The sequence below is a fragment of the Gopherus evgoodei genome, chromosome 1 (assembly GCF_007399415.2).
Source record: "Gopherus evgoodei ecotype Sinaloan lineage chromosome 1, rGopEvg1_v1.p, whole genome shotgun sequence".
NCBI classification, from domain to species: domain Eukaryota; kingdom Metazoa; phylum Chordata; order Testudines; family Testudinidae; genus Gopherus; species Gopherus evgoodei.
In genome coordinates, this window is record NC_044322.1 from 338,092,175 (window position 1) to 338,105,569 (window position 13,395).

The 13,395-nt window shown below is 39.9% G+C and overlaps 1 protein-coding gene across 1 annotated transcript in view; it reads right to left on the bottom strand.

The window, feature by feature from the left end:
* The window catches only part of SLC2A13 (solute carrier family 2 member 13), a 346,965-nt gene that overhangs the window by 250,850 nt on the left and 82,720 nt on the right, over positions 1-13,395 (bottom strand). The window contains exon 2 of the mRNA XM_030534907.1: positions 9,913-10,072. Coding sequence (XP_030390767.1) covers positions 9,913-10,072 — 160 coding nt within the window. The remainder of the gene's footprint in view (positions 1-9,912; positions 10,073-13,395) is intronic.

Sequence of the window (13,395 nt, forward strand, 5' to 3'; positions counted from 1 at the left end):
TTGGAAGACAGGATACAAGACTGGATTGACCACTGATCTGACACAGTACAGCCATTCTTATGGTCTTAATTATTAGAATTCATTTTAGTAAAGGACATAGTGTGTTTACATAACAAATGTGCCCCATCCTGCAGTCACTTGTCAGACTCTGTCTACACCATTGAGATTAATCAGTGCATATGTCCTTCTATTGGGGAGAAATACATTTGTATCCACAAAGTTTGCTCTACTTGATGTTTTTTGGCCATTAACTGAAGCAAACTAGGTAAATTTCTACTGAAATCAAAGGGAATCTGACCTAAATAGCAACTGCAGGAGAGGGCCCCAATACTGTATCAAATAGTGCATCAGTTTAATTGCCAAATGACTTTTCTATCGTAAGTTGTTTTTTTTTACCAGTATTATGTCAGTGAGGCACAGTATTAGTGTATCTTGATTTAAAATCCCATTTAAATAAGATACTCAGTCACATGGCCTAGACACCTAATAGGATGATTTGCTGTGAGGACTGGTTGCACTTGGTTTGCAGGCATTTTGGCCTCAAGTTTATTATTCCATGTTTCTATCTTTTCAGCCTTAAAACTGAGCACATTTATTTTACATGTAAGCAAGATACATAATTCTAAAAATCTTTGTTTTTCTTAAATGAAAAGTACTTTCCCACCAGCGATGTGAACAGCAGTCTGTAGTAGATTGCAACTGCATTACAATGAAAAAGTTATCAAAACACATTCCCCTCTACGACATGGGTGATGCTTGGTTTTCATTTGAACTAAACCAATATATTATATGTACTAAGTAGAATTACAAATGACCATTTGTAAGGTCTGTGAAAACTGACTTGAGAATACTGTTCTTAGTGAAAATTGCTTACGGTCACAAATGAACCATAAATCCCCACAAGATTATATAATCCAAAATAAGAACAAGTTAAAACTTTTTTTTAAAGTGTGTTTGAATGTAGATAGAATGTAGATAGATAGATAGAAAAATTTAATTGAGCAAATGGCTTCCTAACCCAACTTTCTTCAGGTTAATAATGAAGCCTAACATCCAAGAATATGTATGTACCACTTCTAGATTAAATTTTCCTATGGTTCAAACTGCTCAAAGTTTGGTAAGCCATTTGTCCAGTAAATAAGCAGCAATTTCTCTTCACGTCTGTGGCAACAGCAACTAAAAGCAAAATATGCATTTTGAAAAAAATCCCTCAGGCTCCTTCAAACTGACCTTTCAGATATCAAAACAAGGCTGGGTTTTAATTCTAGGAATACAATGTTTATGGGAGTAAAAGCAACATGCCATACTACAAAGCATATCTTCCATCTCCTCCTGCTGAAGTTAAGAAGTCTGGCCTGTAAAGCATTAGGACAGTAATACTTTTTTTAATAAAGCTGGTCCAAAAAAATAAAATAAAATAAACCACACCCCATTTTTAATTACATTTCTTTTCCACTGAAAAATGCCATTTCATCAAAACCAAAATGTTTCGTGGAAACATATCAGTTTTGGCTAAAATGTCATGGAGGAGATTTCTCAGTACAAGAATGGGATTTCTTATCAATATAAGACACACACAATGCACACACTCCCTAAATTCAGAACAACCAACAGACCGATGGTCAGGTGACTCACTGAGACTATGGGAGAGACAGGTTCAGCCCCTGCTTCAAATTAGACAGAGGTACTTAAATCCTAATTTGTGATGTGGAATGAAAAACAAAACCTTTCAGAAACTGTCCTTGAAAAAACATGAGAAAGATCCACCCACAGCCCAGAACAGCTAATAGTACAGTGGTTAGGTCACTCAGCTGGTATATGGGAGATGCAGGTTTAATTCCTCTCTGCCTAATTTGGTGCAGGGACTTGAATCTGGGTCTTCCACATACCAGACAAGTGATCTAACCATGAGACTACAGGCAATTCTGGTGTGGGTGACGTTCTCTCTTGTTTTTCCCACTAATGTTTTTAGAAAGGTCTCACTTGCATTCCACATAACACAACAGAAGTGTTCTGAAGCCAGCCCTACTTTTAAAGTTTTGTTTTTACAAACATTGTTCATTATGCACAGATATTATTTCTATTTCATAAATGGAGAAACTGAAGCACAGAGGTTGAGGCTGGGATTTTCAAAAGGTGCCCCAGGGAGTTCGGATTTCTAGTTCCTTTAAGATCTTCTGAAAATCCCAGCCTAAATAACTACCAAGATCACATAACAGCTCAGCAGCAGAACCACAAATAGCATCCAGCTCTAAAACAGCTAACTGTTTGATTAATCAAGTTTAGAAGATAATTAGGACTATTTAACTTGTCCATTCAAACAGTTAATGTAATTTTAATGTGGCTATTTTTATATTACAGTCGGTGTTACTGAACTCTCTCAACTGCCAAAATATTTGAAATGTAATGGACTGGATTAGCAGTTCACATAACTGTGGTACATGCATCACTGGGGATATGCGAGTTTGATGTTCCATCCATTCACTTCACCAACTTTTTAAGAAGGTGATAAGTGAACCAATAAAATCTGGGAGCCCTTGGATAACATAAAATATTGCTTATGTTTTAGGAAAAGGGATAACAATGTACCTACAATTACCTTGATGTGAGAGTCAGAGATTTTAAGGAAACTTAGTCCAAATTCTATGAAGGTTCACTGTCTTGCAAAAGGAGGAGACAGACACTATCTATTTTTGTTACAACTATTGGAGTGCGAAGGCAATATATTGTATTCAGGAAGCAGGGAACCCTCCTGTAGCCAATAGACACAAAGCTCTTGGTATGAACTGGTTAATAAAGCACGTAACTTTGTAGTTCTCATGCTATGTTTTTTCCTTACACTACATTACATATGTATATGCAAAATTATATCAAAAGAAGCTAAATTTACTTGGTTTTGTTTCAATAATTGAATTTAGAAAATGCATGATAAAAAATGTTCCTAAATTGTAGCTATACATTTCTCAGTAAATAAGGCATTATTTAAAGCAGGATTTGATTGAAGTGTGATTTGACTTGAGTCAAGATACAGAAAAGGCTTTTTTTAAAGGGCCGCTTCTGGTCTTGAGGATCTACCAGATGGAGCTTTAAGTAATTTAGATCAACATTTAGATCAAGAAGCACATTAAGATTGTATCACTAATTCTCTGCACAGTGACAGCAGAATCTTCACCAAATCCACTGCTACTAATAGCTTTAGAACCTTAACACCCCCCATGTTGGGGATTAGACAGCAAACTCTTCTTTCTCTCTCCATTTCCTGCAGCCTCTTTCCCCATGGCAACAGTGATATGTTGATTCCAGAGTCACTTGACTCAGATAAGGAATCATGTACTCCATGACTTCTGTGAGCATCATTTCAAAATTACGTGCTTCCTTTCACAAAAGCATAGGGTGCTTTGTAATTTACAATGTGACACTGTGTGTACAAATGGAGAATTAGGAGCCTGCAGCCACCAGCAGAAATACTACCCAACACAGGAAGCTGGACATGGCCCTCCCTCCCCCCCACCCCAATAATTACTTGTTTATGATGGGAGTTATCAAAAATTAGCACGTGAAGAAATGTAAAAAGTAACACTTTAACTTTAAAAAATAATTTCCAAGCAATCCAAAGTATGAAACACATAGTTAAGGGACCCAAAGAATGTCAATTCTGTCCTCCCGTTCCGCTGTTAAGAGCTTGCGCGGGGGGGGGGGGCATAAAATGATGAGAATATTGTATCTATCCAAAGTGTAATTTCTGTTGTGACTACAAAAATGAAATCCCTCGCTCCTAGTCATGCAGCTCTTATACTGACTTTGGCCTTATTTACAGTCATGCACTGTCCTCAGAAAGATGCTTTACAAATTCCTAATTAGACAAACAACATATTGATGGCAGTCATTTCATTCCCCATTCTTCATTAAAATTTCTGTGCCGCCAGTTATGCAATGTGTTCAGAGAGCTCAAGCATAGCCACATATGCATACCTCCTAGCCCAGTCCATGCAACTTATAATATTGATATGAAAACGGTAATGGTTACTGATAAATGACTAATAAAACATCATATGAGAAACATGAACATATAGTAGAACGCTAAACTATAAAACCAATTCTTTCCGGTGCCCGTATTTTTATAGTCCACCCACAAAATATCAAGTAAAGCGGCTTTTCTACATGTACTGTATTATGTTCTCATCTATGGCTACAGAGTTAAATGCCTTAGAAAGTCATTTCAGGAGATTATCTAATTTGATACAAAACTAAAGTGACAAAGAAGGGAAAATAGGAAGCCAGCATCACTACAGGGCCAGAAATAAGGTTGCCTGAGTACCTTAAATGTGCGTTTTCATACTTCCAAATCTTTGAGCTTCTTTTAAGTTCAGCCTTAACTATGAATTTCCTTGCTTTGCAAGAGTGCTTTCTTGATAACTGGAATGTTTTTGTAAGGGTTTTCATCATGACATTACTGATTTTACTTGTTACCAAAACTACAGCCTAAAGTGTTTTGTCTGGGATTCTGTGGCTATGCTATTTTAACTCTGCTCTACTCTCTCTGTACATGCCTCTGCTACCCTCACCCCCACCCAGGCCCCGTGATGATTTCCTTCAAACCCCACCCAAAACTGTGCCCAGCTATTTGATGATGGACACCACAGAAGAACCTTGATAGTCGGTTCCTGGCTCCCACATTCTTTTCACACAGACAACAAAGCAGTCTTTTCCATTACTCAGCTGCTCTTCTGGCACTGCTAGATGAGGTGTCCTCTCCATTCTCCCTTAGAGTGAATTTCCAGATCTGGCAGGCTCAATGACTCAGTACTGTTATTCTCAAGTATAACACAACTCCTACTAATCAGGATAGTTTTTGGTTTTTGTTGGGTTTTTTTACTATGGATTACAGTGTGCTGTCCAAGAGCTATAGTATTTCAATGATCAAAAAAGAAGAGGGGGGATATATTTTATACATATGAACATATTTTTACACACAAAAACTAAAAACATTATTAAGATTTCAAAGTTAAGCATTTAAATTTAGGAAATGCCAGAATTAACTTGCCTTCGAAACCTTAATTCCAATCCTGGGCATATGCAATGTGATAAAGATCACATACTATATTTTCCAGAGGACCCCTGCCTAATTCCGTGCACAGGATAGATCATGCTGAGGGGATTGATCATGGTTGTGTATTGAAGGAAGCGTTCTCAATAGGATCCCTACCTAATTTTCTGCAGAAATATTTGTGTATATTGAATAGGGCAGGGATTGCAGGGAAAGAAAGGAGGGTCTCATGATTAAAGCAGTTGAATTCTGTCCTTAAAACCTGGATTCTCTGCTCCTACCACAGAGTTTCTACATGATGCTAGGCAAGTCACCTAAACCAACTTTTCACAGGTGGTCACTAACTGTATGTTCCTCATTTTTTGGGTGCCCAACTTGAGCCATTAGGGTGTAATTTGCATTAATGCAAGTCAATAAGAGCTGTGCTTTGACTATATAAAGTACTATGTAATCCTATTCACTCTGAAAAATAAGGCCTGGAGATCTCAAAATTGGGCACCCAAAATAAGTGGATACTTTTCATCTTAACCCTTCTGTGCCTCAGTTCTCCATCTGTAAAATGGAGATAATAAATACCCTGCTCATTTCACAGGAGTATTGTGAAGATAAATGTATTAATATTTGTGAAGCACAGTAACAATGAGCACCACAGAAGAGACCATGAGGAAATTAACATCTCTGTCTTCAAGGCAGAGTTTGACTGGTTTACGGTAATTAAGGCATGGTGTTACACACTGATCAGTGAGGAGATAACAGATGCTGTGCATAGCTGCTACTAAATGAGCACTGTCGACCCCGTGAACTGAATAAAGCAGGGGTCCTGTGGATTACATCATTAAAGATTATTCATAAGGCATGCAAGGAGGCCGAATTAAGGTTGGACAATGTATTTTTTCCCTAGCTTCATTTTGAGAAACAGCTGAATCGTTTTGGCTGAAATGAAAAAAAAAAACTCTGCCTGAGGCAGAGTTTTTGCACAGAAATTTCAGTCCAAACAGTTAATTTTGGCAAAGTCATAAGAAGCTGAAAACAGGATCTTATAATGAGAAGTGTTGGGCAATCTTAATAATAGGTACTATTTCGCTTGCCTATAAATTGATTGTTCTATATGTATATCCTATCCATCCTCCATACCTAGGTATATTTGCAATATTGCACTCTTAAAACGTAATCCAATATTGTGGCAATAATCAATGTTTAATACTCAGACGTAACTGTGATCAGTCAAGAGACTTGAGCCTGGTCTAGCCTGGTCTACACTATGCGGTTAGGTCGAATTTAACCACGTTAGGTCGATTTAAAAATGAATGCGTCCACACAAACAACCCCGTTCCATCGACCTAAAGGGCTCTTAAAATTGACTTCTGTACTCCTCCCCGGTGAGGGAAGTAGCGCTAAAATTGACTTTGCTGGGTTGAATTTGGGGTAGTGCAGATGTAAATCAATGGTATTGGCTTCCAGGAGCTATCCCAGAGTGCTCCATTGTGACCGCTCTGGATAGTACTTTGAAATTTGATGCACTAGCCAGGTACACAGGAAAAGCCTCGCGAACTTTTAAATTTCATTTCCTGTTTGGTCAGCGTGGCAAACTCAGCAGCATAGGTGACCATGCAGTCCCCCCAGAATCGTGGAGTGTAGAATGTTTCTACGCTCCCCCTATCATTTCCGTCCCTGAGGTTATCGCAGATAGAAGGCGAAAAAAACGCACTCACGATGACATGTTTTCTGAGCTCATGCAGTCCTCCCACACTGATAGGGCACAGCTTAATGCAATTATTTTATCTTGTATTCCCTACACAGCTACTTATTTTACTATTTTACAGATGCCAGGAAAGAATGAAGTGACCATAAAGAGTGGTGGCAGGACCTCATGCTGAGGCTAATGGAGGAGCAAATGGACATGATGAAGTATCTGTTGGGGGAGCAAATGGACAAGATAAAGCATCTGTTGGAGCTGCAGGAAAGCCAACAAGAGCACAGACTCCCGCTGCAGCCACTGTATAACCGCCTGCCCTCCTCCCCATGTTCCATAGCCTCCTTACTCAGATGCCCAAGAAGGCAGGGTGGGGAGGCTCCAGGCACCCAGCCACTCCACTCCAGAGGATGGCCCAAACAACAGAAGGCTGTCATTCAAACAGTTTGATTTTTAGAGTGGCTACAATAAGCAATGTGGCCTTGTCCCTCCCTCCTCCCCCAATCCCTTTGAGCTACCTTGTCCGTTATCTCTTTTTTTTTTTTAATTAATAAAGAAAGACTGCATGGTTTCAAAACAATAGTTACTTTATTTCCAAGGAAGAGGGTGGTTGGCTTACAGGGAATTAAAATCAACATAGGGGATGGGTCTGCATCAAGTAGAAACACACACAACTGTCACACTGAAGCCTGGCCAGTCATGAAACTGGTTTTCAAAGCCTCTCTGATGAGCAACACACCTTGCTGTGCTCTTCTAATCACCCTCGTGTCTGACGCGAAACGATTGTCTGCCGTTGCTCTCACGGAGGGAGGGGCAACTGATGACATGTACCCAAAACCACCCGCGACAATGTATTTGCCCCATCAGGCATTGGGAGCTCAATCCAGAATTCCAGTGGGCAGTGGAGAAACTGTGGGATAGCTATCCACAGTGCACCACTCCGTAAGTCAATGCTAGTCAAGGTAGTGAGGACGCACTCCACCGACTTAATGCACTTAGTGCGGACATACACAATCGACTGTATAAAATCAATTTCTAAAAATCAACATATAAAATGGACCTAATTTCGTAGTGTAGACATACCCTTAGAAATAAATGTTTTATACCAGTAAAAGGCCTTTCTGTTCTCTTATATACTAGTATTTAGGTAAAGGGAAAGGATTCCCTTGCTGACTTTTGAAATCTGTATTTAAATGACAATTAATGAAACTCCACAGTTATATGATTGAAAAGCTATGAAATACAGACACAACATTCTAGGTGTCAGTTCTTCTGAAGACTCTGCAACCAATGCACCCCCTGTTACTCAACACAAGTTTCTATGGAACCTTGCACTTGCTTAAATAAAAATAAGTTCCTAAAGATTAGAATGATCTTTTAATGGGTAGTCAATTTTAATTATCCTGCGTGAACACATTTATAAGTCATCTTTTAAAAAAAAAGCCAGAGTTATAATGCATTAAGCCAAGAATTTAGTACATTCTGTTCGCATCATCATTTCTATTTTACTCTTTTGAAATATACAGCCCCATAGGAAGGACACTCAATCAAAGTTCAACTGACTAAAACTAATAAAGAAAAACTCAGAATCCAGAAAGTGGAACAAAAGACATTAGCTAACATATTCTCAACTCACAGTTTAAACAGAATGCTGCCCTCGAGTACAAATGACATCCAATTCTCAATAAATAACTATTGCTCAAACAAGACTATTAGGCATACATTCAAATGTAACCTTTAAAGTGCAACATTTATTTGGAGACTGCCTTTTTAAGAAGTCAATATTTACTTTAATATAATTTAAATGCAAGAGACAAGCTGGCTTTATTATAGTAGAGCAGCAGCGCCACTATAGTTAAGGTTGTGTCATGACCTCTGTTTAAAGATGTTCTAAGTCATCTAAAATCAACAAGCTTAGTCAGAATTCTTTCTTAGAATTCTTTCACTTATCTATCTAGTTCAGTGGTACCTATACTTTTCAAGTCATCATGTTGCCCCGGCCCCCATTACTCCTGTTCGCAACCCCAGGAGCCACTGTCAGGAGACCAGGCCAGGAATGGGGCCACAGTTCCTGCCGTTGCCCCGGAATTTGACATCCTTGCATATGCCCCAGAACTTGACAGTACTGCAGTCAGCCATTTTGTATGTTTGTTCAGCCACTGCCGGCTGAAAACCAATCATCATATAGCTAGGAATAATCTTAGGCTTTTGTGAGACAAGGTCTGACAGCTGCATATTTGCAGTTTGTTAATCAGAATGGGAGGACGGGATAGAAAGTTATGGAAAATGAGTGAATAGCGAACTTGGTTTTAGGTGCGCCTGACATATTGTTGTTATGGCTAGAAATACTGGACATTTCTGAGATAATGATAAATGTATTGAAATTAGATAAATAGATGACCCAATAGAGGTTATTGTGCTGACTCACTAGGAGTCACTATAAGGTTATGTGTTTTGTTAAAGTCAGCTATAAAAGATTAAAGTAAATACCTCGGAGTAGTCCAAGGAAGCTTTTCTCAGGGCAAGGAACTGACATCTAAACTCCCCATCAGTTGGACAGAAAGAGGGCTCCTGGTGATTACTCAAAACCATCTCAGACTGTAGGTAACTATAGCTGGGATGTCCCGAACTATTGTTTATGTCTGTGTGCGCTTAATATCTAATAAATTGTAGTTTTAGATAAGCACACGCTTTCTTGTATTAATCATTTATCCTACACAATAGCTGTGTCCACACTGATTTATTCCTGACACCGCCTGGAACGAAACAGTTAAGCTACCACTGTTTTCGGTTCTGAAAACCCAGGGTAACACCAGAAGGGGCCAGGGGGTGGACTCGGGTAAGGGGGCAAAGGCTAGGGCTGGAGCTGTGGTCAGGCTGTAAACCAAGGGCTGAGGCCGGGGCCACAGCTGGGGGCAGGAGCAAAGCCGGCAGCTGGGGGTGGGGGAGGGGCTGGGGCTGAAGCAGAGTTGGGGGCAGAACGGGGCTGGATGGCACTCCTTCCCTGCCCCCCTGTGGGGGCTGACCCAGACCCCACTGCACCACCCTCCCCTCCATTGTTCCTCCATGCCCCAATAGGGAGGTACACACCACAGTTTGGGGACTAGTGATCTAGTTCCTTCCCAAGTCACAACAACTCTATTTTCACTTTTAAATGTAAGAATTTACAAACCTCCATCCATCCTTTGCGAGGTAGCTGAAGGCTCCATCAACAACACTGGCAAAGAACTGCCCTCCTGTGATGAAGAGAGTATTAATGGTAACTAATCTGCCTCTTAAGTGGGGTGGAGCGACCTCTGCGATGTATACTGGTACTGTCATGGAGGCCACACCTACAAGAAAAAAGTGATGAATTAAATCTTACATAACTGCACACAACATTCTCTGTAGCCATGAAGCATTAAAGAACAGTATATAATAAATGTGACAACAAATTGTACGCACTTGATTTCTGAGTTCCAACTGAGAAAACGAACAGCAGCATTTTGTTGCACTGCTAATAAGCGCTAGAGAATGGTTATCTGAAGCAGATGGACACAGATATTGGGAAGTAATAATAATTACCATGCTTGTGAATATTCAGATTCATAATACATAAAGGAATTTAAAAATAGAGTTTGGCATCATGAAACAAATCACAGATTTTTAAGCAAAAACCATCTAAGATGAACTAAAGATAACCTTAAAATATGAGAAAATATATTTATAGTTTCAGTTCAAGTGAAAACAAGCAGGTACAGTACCACATGAATCTGAGCTGGAGTGAAACAGAGTCAGACATTTATAATCTAAATACAGAAACTCCTCACTTAAAGTCGTCCAAGTTCACTTTGTTTAGTTGTTGATCAATTAGAGAACATGTTTGTTTAAAGTTGCACAATGCTCCCTTATAACATTGTTTGGCAATCGCCTGCTTTGTCCACTGCTTGCAGGAAGAGCAGCCTGTTGCAGCTAGCTGGGGGAAGGGAGGAGGAGGAGGAGGAGCTTGGAACCAGGGTGGACCGGCAGCCCCCCATCAGCTCCCTGCTCCCCTATGTTCCCTATGCGGCAGCCTCCCAATTGCCGGCAGTTCAGCTGTCCCTCCCCCCACTGCCATGTGCTGCTCCTGCCCTCTGCCTTGGAGCTGCTCACGGGAGCCTCCTGCTTGCTGTGCGGGGGGAGGCGGGGGAAGAGGAAGGCTAATGTCAGGATGTCCCCCTCCCCCCACTTACCCCATCCACAGAGCAGGGGGAGACATGACAGGACTCAGGATGGAGGGAGCTTGCTGGCCGCAGCTGCTCTCTCAACTTGTTGATCTATTTAAAAAGGCAGTATACTTAGAGTGGGGTCAACATACTTAAAGGGGCAATGTGCATCTCTCTCTCTCACACACAGGGTGTGTGTCTCTGTCTGCCATGCTGTCTCCCCTCCCTCCATTCGTGCTGCCTTGTAGAGTGTGAGGCTACATTAACAACAACGTGCTAATCCTTAAGGGCTCAGCCAAAGGCTAGTTCATCATTTAGCAGTAAGGCATTCCCTGTGAAATATCCCATCCTCTTCCACCCTCTGACTTCATCACTTCAACCAAGCTTCACAATCATCATTGTTGTGTACAGTATTAAATTGTTTATTTAAAACTTATACTTCATGTGTGTGTGTGTGTGTGTGTGTGTGTGTGTGTGTGTGTGTGTGTGTGTGTGTGTGTGTGTGTGTGTGTGTGTGTGTGTGTGTGTGTGTGTGTGTAAATAATATAGTTTTATGTCTGGTAAAAAAAAATTCCCTGGAACATAACTCCCCCATTTACATTAATTCTTACGGGGAAACTGGATTTGCTTAACATTGTTTTGCTTAAAGTCACATTTTTCAGGAACATAACTACAACATAAGTGAGGAGTTACTCCCAAAACATGACAACCATTAGCAAAGTACTGAAAGCTTTGATTAACACATAGGGCCTGATGCTGTGCAGCCACAGCTCTCCCTGGCTTCAAATGAAACTCTGGGTGCTCTCCACTTCTGGAAAAAATCAGCACCATTCCCCTTACAGGTGGGGAATTTCATTACTGTTTAACAGAATTTAAGATTCATTGTAGGACTGCTCTCTTAGCTGTAGCTATCTCATATGGAATAAAGAGGAAGTTCTGTCTGGATTTAAATTATTTATAAGGAGCAATTCTAATACATGGTCATTTCTTGCCTTACCAGAATGTAGCTAATGGTTCCCATGAATCAGGGAACACGTCCAAATAAATAATTTGGAGTAAGAGATCTAAAACTTGTTGTTTTTTTTAAAGTTGAAAAATATGTATCAAACAGGAACTTCATGGCATCTCAACAGCAGATCTGTGTATTGTACTTAATCAGAAAATCTGAATATGCCGTGCAAATTTATGGTGTAGTTTCCAAGGAACATAAAAGTACTTTCTGGCAGAAAGAAACAACCAGTGACAGCTAGTGGCTCTGGGTTATATATGGTTAATTAAAATTAAAGATACTTTTGGGACAGAGGAGAAAAGGGGAATATTTCCATTGAAGCTTGTTTAAATGAAGCACAGTGAAATAAACTATGCAGATACAGAATAAACTGTGTCCAAAGGCAAAGCCTCACGCTGAATGGGTGGCTGAGCCTTTTGCTGAGGTCAGAGCCATGCACCACCTCTTCTTAGCACACAGATGGCATCTCATCACCAAAATTTAACATAAAATTCCTACAGCCAATGAAATTACTTTGTCTCTTTTTCCTCTTCCCTCCTTTGGCACTGTTAAAGGAGCAGTCAGGTTGCTTTTATAGGTTAGCTATCATTTAAAACTGAATTAGAAGACGTTTCAGAGCTCCCAGCTGAGCTAAACAAAGTCTATGTCATCACATAAACCACGTTCAAGGTAGATTGCAGGACTGCTACTAGCAGGTTAGGCTGTACCAGATATGGACTGGCCACAGAGCTTCTCTCTCAGAGCGATACACACCAAATGTGTTCATTATTAGATCCTTTGATAAACTCCCAGGTATACCTGTTGTATGCTCAGATAAGGTATGTTATACATGGCGCCATCTAGTGACTGAACAGTATAATACAAATTAATATTCTATTACACCTCCCCCATAAAGTTTTACATTGTTTCTATTTACAATATTTTAGAAAATGTACACTATCATGCTATCTTTAAAGTTAAGTACGTATCAATCTGTTACGTATCTCAGAATCATACGGGTTATCTAATTACATGACCTGAATGTGTAAAATCTTGGTCATCTGACTCTCCATTAGTTGGTTTGGAATCTTTGAGTCATTTTCTTGTTCTGCATCTGCCATCTGTACAGTTTGCTCTGTTGACTGTTCTTTGTAAGGAACAAACTATAGATATCAGTTTCTGTTGAACTTACCACTCTTAATCACATATGATCTGGGCAATGAATTATTTTTATGACAGACGGTGTTCATCCTTTCTCTCCATACAGTTTGACACAAATCACAATCACCAGGGTCTAGAAACAGCAGCTCTCTAGCTGAGTGATATCTGTCATAAAAGCATTCAGAAGTTCTTTTTGTCTTTTTATCTGATTTGGCTACTCTTTTCATATGTGGTCACTTCAGAGATTAAAAAAGAATTTCGTTGGAATGGTTGTCATCCCATCTGGATTTGTGCTGGGCTATATCCACTAGCTGCTATGGTG